The following is a 22,045-nucleotide window of genomic DNA, read 5'->3' as shown; positions in this document are numbered from 1 at the left end:
CTGAAGAAATTGATGAGGTATTTGCCACTGAGATAGTTGTGGTGAGCCAGTTTAACTATCCACAGTCCATCCAGACTTGCAAGGCTGAAGGCATAAGCACCCAGGCCTATGTTTGTGTGAGACAGGTTTACAGAGAATTTGTGAGAGCTTAAAAAGTTGCAGACTTTGGTTTCAGTTTGGGTTAGACAATAGAATTTAAGGGACTGGGGAAAGAAAAGAAAGAAGTAAACCTCCATGAGACTGAGAGTTACAAATTCTGGTATGTGTAGTAAGCTAAGTGACTGATTAGATGACAACTAATTTTGTTGAACAGCAGAACCTGTGGAATCTGATTTACAGTGGTTCATTCTTGTGTGGATCTTCCTATGTCCAACAATGAGGTTTAACATTGTCTTCAGCCTGTTGTTTCACAAAATACTCAAGCCCTCTATTGTCTTTTGTCAAGCTGGGTTGAAGGTGACCATCAGCTTCAGAAGTGGTTAACATTGAATGAGATGAGAACTGAATGTCAGAAATAATTTCATCTTTTAAGATGAATTTGGGAAAAAGATTATAAAGAAAAAGTGAGAAGTTTCCAAGTAAACATGAAGGATTTGGCCCTACTCTTCTGGTTTTTGTTAATGACAGACTTAGAGACAATTTCCTGATTGTGCTTGACAGGCAGATTTGGCTGGGCATTATTGTAATTAGGTTCTGAAATCAATTTCAAAGGCTGTAAGTGACCTATGACAAAGTGACTCAGCCCCCGCATATGCAAGAAGGGCAGTTATAAAAAACAGGGATAAATTCAGCAGAAGTCCTCCTAAATACTGTGTTGATATTTTGTATATGTAATAAATGATTGCATCCAAAAGCAGGATACTGCCAGGGTTTAGAATTCTTCTCAGTAAAACAGGCTTGGAACTAAGAATATGTTGGATAATGAAGGTCAACAGAAATTTGTGCTTTTGTGACAGACAGAAATGCAACTGATTAATAGCTTTTCAAACTTGTGTATGGGAGAGGAGGAGGAATGACTGTGATGTGTAGGCAGAAAAAACTTTAAAGGCCTCATTATACAAGAGCCTATTAGAGAAAATGACCATGGAGGGCTTCTTTTAGCTTTGTACCGGGCAGGGGCAGGAAAGAGCCAACAATACTCCAGATTAAGCTCAGGTCTCTGTATTTGTGAAGTGAGGCTTCCCTTCAAAGAGAATCAGGTACATAAAGTTATGATCTATAAAGTTGAAGTTCCATTGGTGTTCATAGGCATACTTTTTCCATAGATATGAACATAGACTTAGTAGCCTTGGAGAACTGAGCATTTGCAACTGGACTAGTTGTGGTGAACCAGTTTAACTACCCATAGTCTATCCAGACTTGTGAGGCTGAGGGCATAGCACCTATGCCTATGTTTAAGTGAGGTAGGCAGTCCTGACTGAAGTTTCAACCAAAGACTTTTGCTGAAGCTGGTGTAGTGGATACAAGCTTACTTGACATATAGCTGGGACTGATATACATTCTCTTGGAGCCTCCTGCTGCCATGGTAGAGCCAAAGAACTGGAACTTGTCATTTGCTGTTGTGGAAAGTCATTCAGCAGTAGCTGAAGATAGAGTCATGCTAAATGTGTGCTAAGAGGCTGTGCTTCATTCTGTATGTGATTTTGTGGGGGCAGCAGTTTCCAGTTTAAGCGTGGGTTGAAACAACTGGGAGGAGTAATGTGTTTAAATGCTCCAGGGAGGGAAATTCTGACCATGCTCTAGGAATATACCTGTACTGTTATCATGACTCAGTTTATGCATGCTGATTTAGGAAGCTGCTGAAATTCAGATAGATTTGATCACAAATTTTTATCATTAAATGCTTTACTCTTTTTTTTCCATATTCTAAACGCTGTTATATATATTTTTTTAAACCAATTCTTAGAGTAGCATACTTTGTGACTACCCAAGTAGCTCCTAGTAACTTCTATAGGAGTTTTATGTGCAAATTCTAGTATGAGATCTCTTGAGCCTACAGAATTTTATAAGTATTTTGGCTAATTTTCATGACGTTCTTTTTCCCATTCATCAGCCATTTTCTCACAGCAAGGAGCTTTGTGGCATCTTGGATTGCAGCCAGTCAAAAGGCACAAGTGACGTTCTTAAAGAGTCCAGCATTTTAACTGTGTTTGCCAGTGTGGGAGTTCACATACTTTTGTTCACTTTTTCTATCTGTGGTTAGAGAAAGCGAGCGATAATCCATAGCTTGTGGAATCTTAGGGCTTTTCCTTTTTTGGCTTAAATGGGTAGCCAGTAGGTGGCACAATTCATGCCATTTCTGTTAATAGGAGAAAATGATAGTACAAACTAGGTTATCTGTGCTGCAATGCTGTTTATTTTCCAGAATTTAGGTGCAGCTAACATTTTTATTACTCCTTGCTTTTCACTGTGTCCATTCAGTTGATGTGCATACAGATAGCTTTCTCTGGGCCATGCTGGCATGGCTATCACATCATCAGCTTTCTCTCAGTTTTTCAGCCTCTGATGAGTACAGTGGCAATGCATTCCCTAATCAAACAGAGAGAGCCTTTTGGAGGAGAGAACTAACTGTGCACCCAGCATCTTGGGAAACAGCCGCCTATCCGTTAGAGACTATTTACATGTTTCCCCCTTGTGAACCTGCTTACAGGGTGCCAATTCACTCAGCAGTGTTAGCCGGACGTGTGTTAACACTGTTAACTCTTCCATTCTGACAGTGTGGCTCAGGATGCTGCAAGCCCAAAGAATATTTGGTTTCAAAAGTGTCAGAGTGGATGTGGAACTGTATGATAGAAATAAATTTCTGCCTGAAGCAGCTCTTCCTGAAGCCTCTATCATTGCAGTGAAAAGCATGGGGACTCATACTGCTTGCACATCTATCTATATGGTCTACATTCTACTACAGGATCTGGAGAGTTGCAGGCTGCGTCTGGACCCTGAGATGGACAGACACAGGTATGAAAGAAAGATCAGCTTTGCTGGGGTTCTGGATGAAAATGAAGATTCAAAGGATTCCCTGCACAGTAGCAGCCACACCCTGAAATCTGAGGCTGGTTTCGAGGAGAAAAAAGGTTTGTCAGCACAATAAGTCTGTGTTCTCAGGGCTTGTGAAGTGGCGCTTGATTTGATGTTTTCATTTGCACAGACTGTGTTAAAATGCAGGTGGCCATGGAACCACATGGCTTTGAATCATTTCTGAGACGCTTATGGCCTTCAGGGTTCACTATAATAAATGTGAGAAGCAAAGATGTTAAATTCCACAAAACACTGCTGTGACTGAAACCAATTGAGAGCATTGCAAGATTTTTTTAGAGGAGGATGCCTTGTTTGAAACTGTCCCTCAGTGGGATGCTGAGAGAAGTATCACTATTTGATTCACTTTCAAAGATAAAGATCAAAAGTGTTTTTGTTTGTTTGGGCTTTTTAATTCTGATTAGAGTTTTTCATTTTGGGAAAACAACAGAATGGAGGCAAGATTGGGATCTTTCTGTGAAAATCTGTACTGGTTTGGAAGTCATGGCATCTCAAAGAATTAGTGGTTGATCACTTGATCTCTTGAATTCTTTGCTACCACATGAAAAATACATGCCTGTGTGGCTTTTGATGGCTAGCAGATAAATGTTACCCACATACTCTATACTGTACAAGCAAACCTCAAGCTCACCGTGTTTGCTGAGAACAGCAGATTGCTTCCATTTTTGAGCCATCCCATGCAAAACTCACGTACTATCTGATGGTACAAGTGTTGCAATACAATATACAGTCATCATGCATATTTGCAATTAGAGGCTAAATTGTCAGCTACTTGTAAATGATTCTCCCTCTAACGAGATTTCTAGAACTGTTTAAATTCTATCCTGTAGTAGCTGTTTAAAAGTACAGATGCTTGAATGATAATTTTGATGATTATTTAAAAAAGGTAAATGTTTGATGATTGTGTGAAAAGAATGGAGCCAGTGGCTGATTATCCACTAGGAACTGTAAATGTATATTAATGATTCAGGGGAGATTATATTGACTCCAGGAGGCTTAGGATAAAGCTTGTATTGTTTCCCCCCGTGACACTGGCACAATTACTGGAGAAAATATTAGAACTTCCAAGACTTTCACGGTGTAAAACTGCCTTCAAAACTGTGTGTCAGTTACTCCAGTGAAGACAAGTAGGTAGCCACCTAAGAAAGGTGAGCTGGATGCTCAGTTTCATTTTTGTACTCTTTACATATGGGCAGCCCAGAGAAACACATAGCCTTATGGTCTGTCTGACAGTCTAAGATCTGTGGGATAGATATCTCTATTCAGATGAGGAAAAGCTTGGGTTCATTGAGGTTATTTTAAGGCAGTTATGACAATTACTTGTAACCATTTTTCAGCCTCTCAAGCAGCAGCCCCATCCACCGGGTTGTTACTTGAGTGGGAGAATGCCTGCAAGCACACACTCCTGCTGGAAAACATTGGTGACTAGTCTCTAACTGTCCTGTTTTTCTTTGAGACAATGCTGACAGGTTTTTCTTCATGTGTTACTGTTCTACAGGCATAATGCAGAACTGAGTTCTTTTTGGGAAGACAGTATTAACTTTGTGCATCCTTGATTCTGTTAAACTGCATTTTCCCTGCAGTTTCTGTTAGGTTTTTTTTTCCCATTCTCTCTTTTCCCTTTGCTTTAAAGCATTCCTTTACTAAAGCTGCCTCTTTAGAGGTGAGATAAGTAACCATGGTAGGATGTCTGAATCTTCATATACTAATATACTCTAGTAAAAATGGATTTACAGTATTTTGGAAGCTAAATAAATGCAAGATGGTGTTATATTTTAAAATTACAATAATTATGTTCTTTTCTCTGGCCACAGCCTATTCTTCTGGGGATCCACGTGGGCTAAATAGAACAGATGCAGAGGCATCTTTCATAATCAACACTTTTCTAGAGAAGCAGATGTTGTCGTGTGAATGTAACTAAATTTTTCTTGCCTGCGATGACAGGTTTCTTTATATCAACCTCTCTGATAAGTACTAATCTGTTTCCTTTCATTTTTTTCTGGAATGTTAAAAACTTTGCTCTCATTGCTTACCCCAGGCATGGTTTAACAGCTATCCAAAAGCTACGAGTTTACTGTATAGAATCTGCTCCAGGTAGGTCTAAAATATAGACACTAAAGCTAGGTATATGCAGGCTCTCAAATGATCACATGCACTATTTGGGTTCTAAAACAGTATTATGTAGACTTCATGAAATGCAGTTACAAGTGCTTAAGTGATTTGGTGTTTGGGAGGATGGAACCACTGTATTGCGGGTGATCTGAACAGAATTGAAGCAGCAGTGATTGCTAAAGAACTCAGCATGGTCAGTCAAAGGGAATTCTCTGGTCACTCCACAGTGATTTTCCCAGCTAATTCATGAGGACTGAGTAGCAGCTCTCAAAACCAGTTGTCTTTGGCCAGGACATTAGCCACTAGAAATGGGAATTGGGTTCTGGAGGAATTAGATGCATTCTCAGGAGTAAAGGTCTGTTTGATTTTCCCCAAAGCCAAAATACAATTCTATTATAATATTTTGCTTACCTGTGGTATCCAAAAAGCTGTATCCTGTTCATTCTCAACAACACACCAAAAGGTAATCAATCACACATGGCCTTGAATCTGCAGTAAAATGACTGAGTGTTGCAACATTTGGACTGACATACTTCCATATACTGCCTTTGAACTCAGAGAAGAATGAAAGTGCAAACGGTTGGTGCTTTGAACATTGAACCATTTCATGTCTGTGCTCATCAGAAATGCAGAGTGTCAATGGATGTTGTTAATGCCTGAAAGCTGCTGATTTGTCTGAAGGAGAGGATCTACGTGCTTCTGTTTTCTCTAAAGCATTCTAATGATGAAGAGTAACATGCAGAGACGTGGATGTATGCAAATCTTGCTTCCAAGAAGTCTTGTGTGCTAATCTCATGAAGCAGACTACACTTCTACAGTCACACAGACTGTATGAATAAATAATTGATCCTACTGAAGAGCTCAGTGAGGTTTACAGAACCTAGGCCCACAGGAAAATAGGTTTGTCCATGGTGCCTTGTTCATGCTTGGGATTCAGCCATCTATCCCTGGCAAGAGGTGATTCTGCACTAATGTAAACCCCAGGGGCTGGCAAAGAAAACTGCAATTTACATCGATTGGGCAGATCCTGTTTCCCAGCAGGAATTGATTCAAACTGGTGTGAATCGTAGCTTTTCCTTGTCCGTGTTTTGGGTTTCTGTTGGAGCAGCTGACTCTACTTGCTGGTGATTGAACAAGGGCTGATTCCAAACACATACAAGGCCTGAAGTAATGTACCAGGTATCCAGGAAATGAGGTGCTGAACACATTTCCATAAAGCATCTTTACTGCCTGATTGACAGAGCTGCATTGGCGGTGGCTTTGGAGGGAGCCTCTGGCCCCATGTTTCTTGGTAGAAGAAAAGCTGCAATACAGGCTGGCAGCCAAGGGTTGGGAGGGAGGGGAGGGCCCGGATATCTTTTATAAATGGGGAAAAATTAAGGGGAAAAAAGTCCTCTCTTATTCTTTTAATACAGTTCCCAGCAGGAAGATCAGGATAGGAGGCTCCCGCTTGCTCCAGATTAAAGGAACCCGCAGTTTCCGGGTGAAGAAGGGGGGTTCCCTTTCCAGCATTCGCCGGGCCGGCAGCCTAAAGAGCACCAAGTTATCACGGCAGGACTCAGAGTCTGAGAATGAGGAGCTGCAGCTGTCCCACAGCAGGGACACTGTCACTGATATAGGTAACTTAGACGAGTGGGTGGAAAGGGAGGGGACGATAGGTAGGACCTAAATTCTTGATGTCATTGCAGCAGAGCTAGAAATTACAAGAGGTCCTCCTGCCCCAGCATGCTAGGGAAAATCTAGAGTCCTCTTCAGGGACTGCCTGAACCAGGGCCCGAGAGGAACATAGTTGAGGTCTTGGGTGCAGCATCAGCTCCGTGCACAGATTGTCAAGTCAGAGCTCCATGTAAGAGCACAAGCTCTTATAATGCTGGTGCCTGCCAGGCAGAAGCATGCTGTCTTTAGGGGAGCCCGTGTGCATGTGTATATGCACATACACACACTCCTAAATCATATGATCTGACGAATACCTGAGGTCATATACATGTATGATATTTTATTGTCCATAGTAACAGACAGGAGATACATATATGTGTATGGACATGCATGCCATGTTCTATGTAGAATATGATGTCACAGGCATGTTATATGACAGGTATATATTCCTATATGTAGAACACAACATGCACATGCTACAGTCTGTATTTCTACATATTGGCATATACCTACATTTTACAGATGCCTTCCTTAGTCTTCAAAAGATGGACCATCATATATTTATCTTATGGAAACCAGACGTGCATCCTGCCATGAGAAATCTCTATTTTAGTTGAACTAAAGGGGCTCCCTCTAATAGGGATGTTAATTAAAATCTACTTCTGTGTATATTTGGAACTGAAATAACCTCCGGAGCTTAATGATCATTTTATGTTGCACAAAAGATGCTTTTGTAGGTGAACATGGACAATGGGATTGCTGATTCTGTAGGCTTTGGCAAATCACAGTTCACATAAAGAGGAGAAAGAAAGAATTAAGCAGAATTCATCCCCAGCCACCTCTTAACAGAATTGTTAGTTTCATAGGAGGCCCACAGATTATGGGATGGCTAGAGGAAACACAGGATTTAGTGAAGTTTCCAGAGAAATCTCTCCCTTGCCAGAGTTATTTATAACTAGCATGCCAAAATCAGGATTTTTTTCCCCTTTCATCCCCATGACATTAGTAGTTTCCATGGGCAATTAGCAGTGACTATGTCCATTGGCATTTCTAGTTGGATGCCACTTCTGGTTGGACTTTTGTTGACATATTTAACCACAGAGCCCAGTCAATGCAGATCACTAAACCAACCATTTGCAGCATCTGAATGGTGCAAATTATTTGTTTCAATGTTTTTTGTTTATATTCTCCCTTTCCATTAAAGAAAAAAGTGGGGAGGGGACAGTGTTTGCTACTGACAAGATGGCCTGCGAACCAAGTGTAAATGGTTCTTGTAATTGTCAAGCCAGCATGATACAAGGATTGGGGAAAGGGTGTTCAAATTCAGTGTTTCCAGTGTGGCATATTCTGTGTACTCTGATCTGTTCCCACAAAGCTGGCCTGGCTTACAAGTGCTGTCCCTAGTCTTAAAGCACATAGGGAACAATAAAAACAACCACCTTTTGGGTGTTTTTCTTTTGAAGAAGGGAGCCCGTGGAGCGCGAGCGAACCTAGCATTGAGCCCGAGGTACTGAGCAACACAGGCACGGAGGAGAACTATCATCGGAACATGTCATGGCTGCATGTAAGTATGGGTCTCCAGCAGCACTCTCAAGGATGGTGTTTTCAATAGGAAAACCTTTGTACTGGCAATAACCAGATCACAATCTGTGCTTTCTCCATATAGCTTCAAGGATCTCCAGTGTAAGTTAAGCAGTGACCTTTGGAAATGTCTATTTGCTCTTTCTAAAATGGACTAAAACCAGAAAGTTTTTGTCTTGCTCCCCCTGTCTATTTCATATATTTAGTTTGTAAGGAGAAAAGGACTATTTCTCTCTCGGCATGCTGGGACAGCCATGCTACCTCAGCTGAAAAATCCATTAGCTCAGTACCTTGTCTCCAGCGTGGCTAGAGGTGGGTAGTTCAGGAAGAGTAACAGAATGGGCTGCAGTGTGAGCTGGACTCACAGCTTCTGGCAAATAACATTTTAGAAGCTACTTGAGTTGTGGATTCTATTGTTACCCCTGTGTTTACTAACTACCAAAAGGCTTTTCCTAGGGAACCCCTTTGTGAGCCAATTTATGTAATTTTTTTCTCCGTTAACTCTGTATCAATGAGCTTAATTATGTATCTTTTGGGGAAGAATATTCTTATGTTTGGAACATTTTCTCTGATTCCATTAGATGCATTCTATAACAATGTGTAACCCAACAGGGACTTGGGTAGTTTCAACTCTAGATGGGGAGTACAATGGTGCAAATGTGGTTTAGTCACACAGGACCTAAGACATCCATTTTGATGATCTCTGTACCCATCATTGGGACATGCAAAAAGTCAATTGGGCAAGTCTACACAGTTCGATCCACTAGTATCCAAGAACTGTGCACCTCTCCCTCTGTGTCCTGGTTTTGATAGGAAACCATGACACTCTGTTGCCTCGTGACGTGCCATGACTGTGTGTCCTTGTGCACGTGCTTTGCAGAAGAATTGAATTGACTCCTTGTGCACAGATTGATTATGTCCTGCACAGGTTTATGACAACAGATATGTTTTCACTTCTGAATTGCCTTTGGGAAAGACAGTGAGTTGATATTTCCTCCAAGTTTTTCACACAGTGTGCTCTCAACCCTATGTGGTCTGTGCAAGGACAGACTTAATCCAATTCTTTGATATCAGAAGCAGTTCTTGATAGTTGTCTTTTTTGGAAGAGGGTGGAAGGGCAAGGAACTTGAATATTTTGTCTTCCAAGCTAGTACCACAATCCTTGGACAACCCCGCTTCTCTTTCAGTATTCTAATAGTCTTGGTAATTATTTTGGAAACCTCAGTGCATTAAACTGAGTGTGTTAGAATGAAAGGGTGTGCTAGGCGATGAATTGCTAGAGGATAAAGACATCCTCCCAGCTAGCAGCTTAGGATAAATCATGTTGCTTTTGCTCAATGTGGGAGGATGCATGGACTCATGAAGCATAAACTGAAGGGAGCTTGAGATGTTTGTCTCACTTTACATGTGATTAGCCTACATAGGAGAAAGGAAGATTTGAGAAATCACCTGTTCCTGTTAACACTACGCAAGTACCAATATTGCATGAGAACTTTCTCTTTTTGTTTGTTGGAAAGATGTGGGTGGATGGTCACTAACGCTACAGGCAAACCAAAAACCTGTTTTGCTTTAATGGTCATGAGCAAACCACTCAAAAGGATCACTGGTTCTAGTTGCTTCTATGCATGCAGCAGCATTTCCTTTACAACATGATATCCCCACTCTTATGTCAGTGTGCAAGTTGTAACAGTGGACTGCAGGCTGTGTAGAGGCCATACAATGCTGATCAGATTTATACCATTTTCACATTGATACACCACTAGTGGCCTGAGTTATTCCTGATTCACCTCAAAATAACATGAGGCCAGAACAGACACACAGAGACAAGAATCCCACATACACAGCACAGATTTGTTTTAAACAAAGCTCCTGACTTTTCAGAAGCCTAAAATGTTTGAGGGTTGAGAGTGATGCGGCTATCTTACTGGAGAGACCCAGCAGACTGCAGGTGCACAGACCATATATGTATGCAAAAGGTGTGGTAGTTTCTGGTAGTTGTCGATATTTCTGCACTGGGTTGTGGGGTGAAGAGAAAGATTCATAAAGGCCAATTATGCCCTACAGTGTAAATTGCTTGAGTGGCTTGGGGTTGCCTGTGTGTTTTCATCAGAGTCCTACTCAGTGGCAGGGTTTGTGTGTAACATGACGACTAACATAAAAAGAGCTGCTGGACTGAGCTTTACTCGCCTGGGAAGAAACCCTCTGAGTTATACCAGAGAGCAGTCACTGAAGTGTAGACTTACCCAAGGCTGTCTATAATCAGTTTAGGGACTAATAGCCATGTTGCTACAGCAAAACAGTGCTCAGAAGAGCTAAATTCCCAAATATTTTCTCTTTTTCTTCGATGAGTTTTAAAGCTCCTTAGTGACATATGGCAACAGCACTAGAAATAGTAACTGAGCTAGCCAACATAAAGCTAGGCCAAATGGGCCTATCCAAGTACAGCGAGGGAAGCATATGTAGAACAACTGGCACAGCTTATTCCTGCTTGAGAACATACTGAGACGTTTCCTTTCACATTCCCTGAAGGAAACTAACCCCTGAACCTGATGGATTTGCAGTTTTAATGATGATTGAGTAGGTGACAATTTCCAGTCGAAGCCCTCATCTCAGAGTGCTGATACAACCGCTTTTCGGCAAAATGAGAAAATAATGTTTTCCTCAGCCTTAATCTTGCTACCAGCTAAATATACACATAAATATACAGCGGCTCTGTCTCTTTGTCTGCTTCATTAAACTAATATTTCTTTAGCCATGCCTAGCTAGCTTCTAAACCACTTGCAAGTATGGAGTTCTGCATAGACACCCATATCTTTTCAAAAAGCTGTTTCGAGCTTCACGTCTCCTCAGGTAGGCCGTGGAAAAGTTACTGACTGTCCCCATCACTGGCTGCCCTATGCAGTAACTCCCTTTTTCTGTAGGTAACTATTCTCTTTCATTTCTTCTTTTCAAGGTTATGATCCTGTTGTGCAACCAGCAAAGTTTCATATGTACCCATGTTGACTACTGTCACCCACACTGCTACCTCCATCACAGCCGGTCTTGTGCTCGCCTTGTCCGGGCCATCAAACTCCTGTATGGAGACACAGTAGACTCTCTGCGAGAAAACAGCACATTGAACAGTGTGGCAAGAGGCAAAAAACAAAAGGAGGTGAGTAGATGGAAAAAGCAGAATGTTTGGGGTTTGTTCAAGCAGGTTGTGATTACCTTCAAGGACTGCATAATGTGCTCAAACAGTTCTTTCATGACAAAATGAACACAGCCTCTCCTAAACACAGCTTTGCTGTAATAAAAACTGAGTAAATCATTTAGCATTATGGAAGGAGCATAATTTGTATTGATCGGCAAAAAATCTTAGTTGATTATAAGGTTGTTACCAGGCTTTAATTCTAATGTTCTTTTATGACCTCTACTTATCAGCCCCTGGAGTCCAGTCTCTTTTTTTCACATTTCTTCTCATTTGTTAATAAGAATCACTCTTGAAATTCTTATACAATCTTACATAATTTTGTTCTTCTATCTTAGAATCGTCCCAGGAATTGTACATTGTAAATGTCTTTAATGTTACAGTCTCTAATGACACGCTTTTAATGACCAGTTCAGCAGGATATTCAAACAAGACTGAGCCTTTAGCACATAAAATTGGTGCCTTTAACTTCAGTGGAAATACATTTTTGCTTTCAGCAAAGTGCCTGCCCAGATACCAACTGATTCACATCAACAGTTGGTTAATACTTTCATATTTCTAACCAAAACAGGCAGACTGCTGTTATTCTGAATACTTGTAATTGGCAGCATTATTCAACTACTTTGCAGTAACATCAAAAACAAAAGTGTTCATGACACCCTCACAAAGATACCAGTTGGGTAAAGAGGCCATCAAACATGTGAGTGGAAAATGAAGGTGTAGGAGACAAATTCATGTTTCTTCATCAGTGAGCAGATTGTTTCCTATCAAGTTAGAAAATCGAAGGGTATTTTTACGGAACAAATCACAGAGCAGATGAAACAATGCTAACTATTCTGCTTTCTTGGCAACTGTAACCCCCATATATTTCCTCTGGCACAGAAAAGTAGTATATCAGTTACTTAGGAAGAGAGGCAATCATTTCCTCTACAAAAGGCAGGTTTGATATGAGTAGCTAGCAGTGTTCATGAAAGGTGGCAAAAGAACACTATGCGTTACTATGTGCTGTTTTATCTCCAGCTTTGAATAGCAAGGCAAAGTGATGTACATTTCATCATCTATCAAATCATCAAAGCCTTTAAGCAACAGCAAGGAAAAAGGAGGTTGGGGGACAACAAGGTTTCCTGCAAACACATGCACCGTGTTTGTACAGACATGTTTTCAGGACAGCAGTTGATAACTTTTGAATTTTATGGAAGGGTAGACTTTCGTCCTGGTTCCTCATGCTCTGGTATTCTTCAAGTGTTGTCATTCTCTGACTGCACAGGCACCATTTCCATATTTATCTGGGTTCCAGAGGAACCTCTCTTTTATAGCTTGCAGAATAAAAGGCTGGAAAGACATGAAATATGCAGCCCTGGCTATGTGCCCCATGGGGCTTGTGAACTCTCTGATAAAGGAGGACCCCTGTGTCAGCAGGCTACTGGCTTGAGGAGAACAGTCTGTGGCAAAGCAGCATTCTGGGAAAAGTCCTTGGTATTGTGAATAATGAACATAAAAAGGTCTTGTCATTATCACTATCATTGGCAATCTGCTTGGGGCAACTCTCGGACAGACTTGAGCTCAAGTGTTGAAACGTGTTGTCATTTATGCTTTCTGAGGAAGAAGATAATTTAGCTAATAGGAATCATTGTTGTACACACTAAACACCGCTGGCAATTTTATACAGAAGCTGTAGACTTTTTACCTCTAACCTACTTAAAGTACTGTTCTCCTGAAATACATGGGTGATCACCTGTAGAGATTACACAGAGCACATATGCATTGCTCATTTGAAATACTGGTTTCTGCCTTAAGCATGGTTAAAAAGAGAAGAAAATTGGATATGTCATCTCACCCATACTACACCTGTTGCCAGAACAGGAGCAGGCTTTGTGCTACAGCTCAGGTACTAAATGGCTTCCGGTGTATGGAAATTCTTCTTGTACATGACCTCTTCCCTTTCCACATTTTGTGAAATCTAAATGGGGACTCCACTTTGTTTTTTTTCCTTCTAGTGCTCAGACAAGTCATGCTTGAGAACTCCTTCTCTAAAAAAGAGAGTGATTGATATCAACTTGGAAGGGAAGAAGGACTCTGGAATGCTAAAATACATCAGGCACCAGGTACTGACTAAGCCATATGCTAGTTCAGGAGGCTTATACATAGATGTCAGGTTAGACTGCAAAAAAAAGGAAAACATATGTAGATCTCCAAGCCCATGTGAAGAACTATTCCTGAGTATCAGTCAGTTCATCCCTGCATGCTTCCCCCAGTTGAGTAGTGCTAAACTTAAGCCTCTTAAGGTGATCTCATCAAAGCACCCTTTTAACAGGTAACTGCATGAAATGGCACTCTGCATCTCTAGCTTCCCATAGCGACACACACATCGAAACTGGGGATACAATAAAGATAAAAAGATAGAAAAAAACCTAAATCCATAATTGTGTTTAAATACAACCTGTCAATTCACATAGTTTTCTTTGTTCTTTCTTGTTCTGTGTCCTGAAGAAGTAGCTGACTCTTCACAGGCTTTTTCTTGGCAGGCTGTGAGATTTTCATGGATCTGGATCACTGTTTGCCCACCATCTTGGGAGAGTTTGGCTTTCCTTTTCTCCTCTTTATCAGTGTTTTGTTGTGATGAGTGACTAGCAGAAGACTCAAGGAACTAGCTTGCCAACACTGCTCTTTCAGTGTATTCTGAAAGCAACTTTCTTTTATAGAGCATCATCTGAAATGACTGAAACTATAGGTTATCAGTGAGTAATCTTCAGATGAAAACTAGGGTAAAATTATTGAATGCATTGTTCACTGTAGATAGTTTTCACAGATCAGCTGTAATGCATGGCTTTGTTTTCTGCAGGTAATGAGCCTCTCTCCTGCACCTTTATCCCTGCTGATTAAGGCAGCTCCTGTCCTCACAGAAGAGATGTATGGGGACATCCAGCCAGCAGCGTGGGAGCTCCTGCTCAGTGTGGATGAGCATATGGCTGGAGCAGCAGGTAAGAGAACAAAACTACTTAGTATGGCTACCCTGGTTTCACAAATCACAGTAGATCACAGGGACTTGCAAGACAGCTTTGTAGCGGAGGACTCTGCTGTTTGATTGTCATAGACCTTTGTGTAATTTTGTGCTCTGTACAAAAGAATTGGTCATAAGGATCAGTCTCTCAGACCCTGGTTGTGGTGGATGATTAGAGACCATTAAAATTATTATTTGTGTTTAGCTGGGTTTCTAGGCAGAGGAAACACAATAATTTCATTTTTTGAGATTTTACTGAGGTATGTTTCTTCATGGAAATTGTTAGTACCTGTTGAGGGCTGATACTGAGAAAGGAGATGAGAGTGGAGCTGTCATAGCTCCTCCATTGTGCTGAAAGGACACAGCAGCATTGCTCAATAAATGATATTATCACAGAATCACAGAATCTCAAGGGTTGGATTATTTGGTATAAATTTTCCATTTCCATTTGGTATTAAATTGTGCAGATGATGTTGGTTGCTGACACATAGTTGAGAGGCATCTTTAAGAAAAAAGAACATCTTATATCTGTGGGAGTTTTATCTTGAAAAAGAAATTCCAGACATGCAATTAAATTTATTACTACAAAGTAGTAGTCTTTCTATCCTGTCTGAACACTTACAGCCAGAGTATGCTAATGTCAGATGTTCAGAAATCATGAGCCACAACCCCAGAAACTGGTGGACCAATCAAATTTGTTTGTAAGCCAGTCTCCCACAACTTTCAAATTTTATAATTTTCCTCCACCAGCACCCAACCCAAGGAAATGGCCTAAGGACTGTAATTTTCCCCAGTTTTGTGTACGTAAGGAAGCCATTGCAGGTGTTCTTACACTAGAGATTAAATTACAGCTATTTTAATGAGAAGCTGCTAACAATACGTGTGTTTTGAAGTTCTCCTCATACATTTCTCCCCTTTTCATCACACTTCAATCTAGCTTACTTTTTCTTTAATTTCCAGAGCTGGCAATGAATTCTGACCTGAAATCTATTGTTTGACTTGATCTTCTTTATGCTTCTCTTACTTTCCATCTGCTCCACTACTGCACGGTGCACTTCTTTAGCCCACAGGTCTTCTCTGTGCTCTCTCTTCCCCCTTTGCCTTTCCCAGGTCAAATGTGCAGACAGGAAGAGAAAGTAGCAAAATAAAGAAGAGGAACAGGCTGCCTGAAATTGCACTCCTTTTTCCCCATCAAGTCCCTTTCTGGTGGAATAATTTTGGAAACTCTTTCTCTCTCATCAAAGTTTACCATGGCTCACAGGGGAAGGGAACATAGCTGCTGCTCTTCCTGAGTAGCGCTAGTTGGCTCCTCCAAATCAGCCTCTGAGATACATCTTCTTCCTTCTCCCCTTCCTGGAGGAAGGATTAAAATCCATTTGAGGTCTCGGAGTAGCCTTTTTAGTAGGGAATTATTTCAGCCCAAGCCTAAAGTTCAACAAGGTCAAAACCTGAAAACCCATAGTGCTGCTATCCACAAGCTGGGTACAAAGAACTCCTGTGTTAGCGTACAACAGCACCATCTACTGACCTCGTCCAACGCTGTATTTCTTTTTTGATATCTTCAATATGAGCTCACACTTTGAAATCAATCCTAGTAAGACTTGACATGATTACATCAAAAAGATCAAAGAGTAGAAAGTTCTCAGAGTTGGTGAAGCAGGAAGGCTGCCACAGATTTGTAACAGGACATTAGGGCTGGAAAAGAACCTTTACAGTGCAAGGCAGGACCTAGGCAGTCAAAGAGCCCCCGTTTTTCTATGCTGTTCAGGCCATCTCCCATCAGCATGGGTCTCACGCCTGGCATCTTCTGAATAAATGTTGAGGCAAACACGATGGCAGATGTCCTCTTTCTACTGTGGAGGAACAGTCACCAAATCTAGATAAATTGTCTGAAGTGATGTGTGGTGAGCTACCGGTCAAAGAAGCCGTGGACTCTGACACCCACTGAACTCCCACAGCAACACTCTTCCCTCTGCTTTTGTTTTTTGCTCAGCGCCTCTCAGACATCCATCTAAATTAACAGGCCTCCATCAGTCTGGAGTTTGACTATGCTTGCTTAGATTCAAATATACTCCACCAAAGCAACTGGGGGCCATCTCAGGTGCTATTTGCTGTTTTCCATTATGATCTTTCCATTATGCTCCTTTGTCTCACAATTCAAAGCAACTCTGTTTTCTTTTGAAGGCAGATTGGGATCATTGCATGGTGCCCATTTAACTAAGAGCTTCTCTTTTCAGTTTTATTGATGAAAATAGGCAGGTTAGACCTCTGATCAGGTGGTGCCTCTTGCTCTAAGGGAAAGGCAGAGCTGCTAAACCAGCCTTAATTAATCATCCCAGAAATCACTGGGAAGTGGAATCTTTGAAAGATAGGCTCTGGTCCTGTTACTTCAAGAGATGCTTCTTATTTTAAAACAGTCATGACTGAGAGTTTTAGTGAGAAGAGCAAAGCTGTATTTTCTTTTAAAAGCAAGTTTTCCATAAGCTTTCACAGGCTTCACACATAACACTGTGTGGCTCCAAAAGGTGGAATCACACGTGCTTGGTTTCATGAAGCAGTAGCATTTTCCCTAGGTCTGGTGGACTGCTAATATCATTTCTGGAGACAAGATTAGGTTTCTTTTGGTGGGGGTTTTTACAGCTGCAGTTTTTCTCTGCCAAATAAACACATTATTACAGAAAACAGACCATCAGATGTTCTCTCCCTGCAGCTGCCATGTTCCTGCTGTGTGCTGTGAAAGTGCCAGAAGCCGTTTCTGACATGCTGATGTCCGAATTTCATCACCCAGAGACGGTGCAAAGACTGAATGCCATTCTCAAATTTCACACCCTCTGGAGGTTTAGGTATCAAGTCTGGCCAAGGATGGAAGAGGGAGCACAGCAGATCTTTAAGGTAGATAGGACACCTGAAACACACTGTTGCTGTTTACAGCTTGCTTTGTGGGTTACAAGTGTAATGACACACTAAGTGCCTGAAAATTTGTTTAGAACAGAAAGATTGTAGAATCATAGAATGGTAAGGGTTGGAAGGGACCTTTAGAGATCGTCTATTCCAACCTCTCTGCAGAATGGTGGTGTAGGTCACACTAGTGGTAGAGATGATGGTCAGAACTCCTGTATCAAATGGAGATAGTATAATGCAAATGTCAAAGAAAGAAAGAAATGTGTGTCATACATGGTATTACAATGCAGCAAGATATAGAGTTGGGAAAAATTTGACGAGGTTAATAATGTCTTGGGTACTTGTGCTCATGTTTAATTGGCAGTACTGATGTTAATAATAGCCTGTAACAAAATGTCTTTTATGTTTTTGTTTAGATCCCTCCTCCAAGCATAAACTTCACTCTGCCTTCTCCTGTCCTGGGAATGCCATCTGTGCCTATGTTTGACCCCCCCTGGGTCCCTCAGTGCAGTGGGAGTGTGCAAGACCCTATAAATGAAGATCAGTCAGTAAGCAGACACCAGGAGAGTAGGCACTTGTTTTTCTCTGTAGCAACATGAAGGAAGTTAAGCCAAAAGATATGGACTGAATGTTGATTTTTCTTGTCTTCCTTGGATGGGAAAAATCTAGTACACAGTCCGTGTAGGGCAAACAGGATTTCCTACATGGGCATAAGACTTTTCTGTTTTTTCCACTGAGGAACTGTGCTGCATATCATATTCATGTGAGAGACAGTAACTCACAGAATCACAGAATCTTAAGGGCTGGAAGGGACTTTGAAAGATCATCTAGTCCAACCCCTCTGCCAGAGCAGGCTACCTAGAATAGGTCACACAGTAAATTGTCCATCTGACTTTTGAATGTCCCCAGAGAAGGAGACAAACTGCCTGGGCAGCCTGTTCCAGTGCTCTGTCACCCTCACAGTGAAGTTTTCCCTTGTGTTTCTTTGGAACCTCTTATGTTCCAGCTTGTAGCAGTTGCCCCTTGTCCTATCATTGGACATCACTGGGGACAGCCTGACTCTTAGGAGCACACAGCTATTCTCTCTCCAAGAGATCAGTTCACTTGAACTGCCTGACAGACCATTTCCTTTGCACTGATTCATGTGATGCCTCTTGGGGGAATTCTTCACCAAAGCTTGTTGTAGACATAGATCCAAGAGCAGTCTCCTGGTGAATCTGTTCAGCTAGCATTAGTCTGATTTGTATTTAGAGATTGAGCTGCTGAATGTCACTGAGGTCTCTGTCAGAAAATGCAGGATGTATGCATCTTGACTAACAGCTTCAGGCTGTATCTCTTTTCTTCTTGACAGAAGTCATTTTCAGCCAGAGCTGTGTCACGCTCCCATCAACGAGCAGAGCACATCCTGAAGAACCTGCAGCAGGAGGAAGAGAAGAAGCGTCTGGGCCGGGAAGCCAGTCTTATCACCGCCATCCCCATCACTCAGGAAGCCTGCTACGAGCCAACCTGCACACCAAGCTCAGAGCAGGAAGAAGAAGGTGTGCTCCAGGGCCAGCAACTGCATTCCAGGAACCTGAGAGCAACTGTCACTAGCATAAAGCACTGTTTAGGGGGGTGATATCCAGGAACACTGATTCTTAGTGCTAGGAAAGTCATAACCATATTCATTTCTTGAAGAGTCCAGTGCTGAGTGCTCACCAAGTGACCTAAAGCCCCCTAGCCCTCTCCTTCCAGATTTATCAGAATTTGCCAGCCTTTAATATCTCAAAGCTCCCAGCATCTTGCAGGATTTAACACAATGAGAATATAGGACACTAGGAATGAAATTTGTCTTTCCTAACTTTAATCTTTCAATAATTAAAGGATGGGAGGAATCATCCTTTGGCAGTATCTATCTAAAACACATAGCTTAAGGTAAGCTGAATTGCCCCTGGAGTTTGCTACTTTATGGTGACTAGTGATGAAGCCCACATGACCAGCTCCATCTCAGTACCAAACCTTCAGACAGCCAAAGTTACATGACATGAGTCAGGAAAAACTTAGTCTTTGGGTAAAGATTTTCACTGGTCCAGGCTAACAGAGCATAAGGATTTCATTAGAGGTATTCCAAGGTATGTGCCATTAGGTGAGTACAGTGATGGTCAGATCAAAACGTACACTAGGAAGTTTGTGAACAGAAATCCCAGTTCTTAAGAAAAACTAATCATCAGCAACCATGACAGTTAACAGGATATAGATGAAGTACAGAGTCAACCCAGTTGCAGTGTGAGTCGCCAGAATACTGAACACTCGATGCTCTGCTGGTTCCCAAAGCATGACCAAATTACCTACCTGACTGATCTTTACAGATTTTAAATTGTGCCTTTTGAGTGTTAACTGACTTGGATTTTCAGATCTCCAGTTTAGTTAGTTGTAAGTTCTGTCCTTTAGAAAGTTCCCAGAAGTCTCTCAGTTGGATCTAGATTGACATTTCCTGTTCTCTTTGTCAGTAGAAGAAGTTGCCAACCTGGCCTCCCGCCGTCTCTCTGTGAGTCCTTCCTGCACCTCCAGCACGTCTCACAGGAACTATTCTTTCCGCCGTGGCTCTGTCTGGTCAGTGCGGTCAGCAGTCAGTGCAGAAGGTGGGCTGGCTTTGCTTTGGAGTATCTTTTCCTAGAATTTCAGTCACTGGAAGCCTTTCCTGTTGACCCATAAAGCTGGTGGCATTTTCTTTTGCTGAACATATTCCCAAGCTTGAACTACTTTGTAGTAAATTACTGCCCTGCATTATTTTATTTATGTCTACTGTCACTATGTCTTCCCTTACCTCTCATTTCATTTAGAGAGCAGTGCCATGGAGAGCACTCTAGCTGAAAAATGGTAATGAAATGGGTTTTCATAAAAAAGAAAATGAGTTCCCTACAAGAAAGTAAATGTAAATTGAAAAAGTAGATATTTATTCTTTGATCAAGAAGTTGTCTGGAGGCCCAGTTTCTTCTTGGAGATGGCAGCAAACCATTGTTTTACACAGACATGCTTACATGGTGCTCAGACAGCCTATCATTTTATTCTGTTTCCACAGCACATAGCATCTAACCTGGTTAGATTTTAGATTTATCTAACCTGCTTGTTTATCTAACCTAACCTGTTTACATAGGTTTATCTAACCTGCCTGAATAATACCCCAGTATAATCACTAACACTCACCTACTCTTCTTACTGCTCCAGATGAAGAACACACTACAGAGCATACTCCAAACCATCATGTGCCACAGCCGCCTCAAGCTGTTTTTCCAGCATGCATCTGTGCAGCAGTGCTCCCCATTGTCCATTTGATGGAAGATGGAGAAGTCCGGGAGGATGGAGTAGCTGGTACTGACCTAGATTAAACTTCAAGGGATTCTGGCTTAGGGGTGGCAGAAGATGCCAGCACTTTGAACAATGACTTATGTTTGTTAGGTGCCATAACTAAAGTGGAAAAGAGGTGTTGCACAACTTTGTATTTTCTCACAAGCCTAGAACTATTATATGCTACCTTTCCTAGAAGTATTATATGCTCTATATCTTTATGAATACATATATTTCTTTAAAAGTTAATGCATAATCTATTCAGTCATCACTATTTGAAGGTACATTCACAACAGAAATGTGACTTTGTAGAATTTTTTCTTTCTTTCTTCGTGATTTGTGTTTGGTTTTAAGGTTTTTTTTCTCTTCCGAGGCCCCCAAAATTCCCCCAATTCAAGAAAAATATTGAGAAAATGAAAAGGGTCAAGTGGGTGGATGCCAAAATGAGGCCTAAAACACATGTTCTATGAAGAGTGGTTGCAGAAGCTGGGCTTGTTGGTTGTGATGAAAAGGAAACAGAGAGTTAGTTAGAATTTGGGAAGTTCAGAGTAGAAATTTGGGAGGAACTTCCTAACTGGGAGCACAGTGCAATTTCCATTGATTCCTCATCCACAGCATCTACCATGGTTTGGCTAGTCAAAGCCATCATTGTGACATAATCTGGTATACGAGACAGTCCTGCTCCAAGCAGGGCTTGGACTAGAGACCTTCTGGGGTCTAGTCCCAGCACCATTTCTTTGATCCTATGACAAATGGAAAGCCATCTATATACTTAATATATAAGTATATATATAATATACTATATATTTAACTTCCCATTATGTTTTGTATTCAGTTTTGAGTGAATGTAGTCAACCACCTAAATAATGTATGTGGCATTTTGTGATCAGGAACTGAGCACCAAAACCAAAATAATGAATAATTCTCTGTTGTTAGTCTTCACGGGGTTGTAATTAAATACACTTTGGTAAGTGGACTGTCAACACAAGCCCCTGCTGACTGTCCAAGACTATTCACCAATACCAGATAAAGTCACTCAATGAATCACTGTGAAATTGAACTTCTATATGTGAATGTGCATTTATGTTTTCTAATTGCCAGATCTGGACTTGTGAATCCAAAGAGTTATTTCTTTATCATTCCTCTGACTGCAGTGGTGAAATGCTTCCTGTCATATCACCAGTGGTTAGGAAAGGTTCAAATGATAGACCTGTCATTGTTGCTTGAGATGGCTGCACTGGTGACCA

The 22,045-nt window shown here is 41.3% G+C and overlaps 1 protein-coding gene across 3 annotated transcripts in view; it reads left to right on the top strand.

Annotated features, from left to right (window-relative positions):
• UNC80 (unc-80 homolog, NALCN channel complex subunit) overlaps positions 1-22,045 on the top strand; it is a 131,574-nt gene that overhangs the window by 59,982 nt on the left and 49,547 nt on the right. For 2 of the 3 annotated variants that reach the window (XM_062002461.1, XM_062002460.1), the window contains exons 26-35: positions 2,906-3,071; positions 8,265-8,365; positions 11,336-11,533; positions 13,567-13,674; positions 14,412-14,550; positions 17,281-17,462; positions 17,888-18,019; positions 18,823-19,009; positions 19,961-20,092; positions 20,679-20,822. In XM_062002461.1, coding sequence (XP_061858445.1) covers positions 2,906-3,071; positions 8,265-8,365; positions 11,336-11,533; positions 13,567-13,674; positions 14,412-14,550; positions 17,281-17,462; positions 17,888-18,019; positions 18,823-19,009; positions 19,961-20,092; positions 20,679-20,822 — 1,489 coding nt within the window. Of the gene's footprint in view, positions 1-2,905; positions 3,072-6,560; positions 6,765-8,264; positions 8,366-11,335; positions 11,534-13,566; positions 13,675-14,411; positions 14,551-17,280; positions 17,463-17,887; positions 18,020-18,822; positions 19,010-19,960; positions 20,093-20,678; positions 20,823-22,045 lie in introns of all 3 variants that reach the window. The other variant, XM_062002459.1, reaches the window with a different exon arrangement.

The sequence above is a fragment of the Colius striatus genome, chromosome 9 (assembly GCF_028858725.1).
Source record: "Colius striatus isolate bColStr4 chromosome 9, bColStr4.1.hap1, whole genome shotgun sequence".
In the NCBI taxonomy this organism is placed as follows: Eukaryota; Metazoa; Chordata; class Aves; order Coliiformes; family Coliidae; genus Colius; species Colius striatus.
The sequence above is the reverse complement of the archived record's forward strand: the minus strand, read 5'-3'. Positions and strand labels throughout refer to the sequence as shown.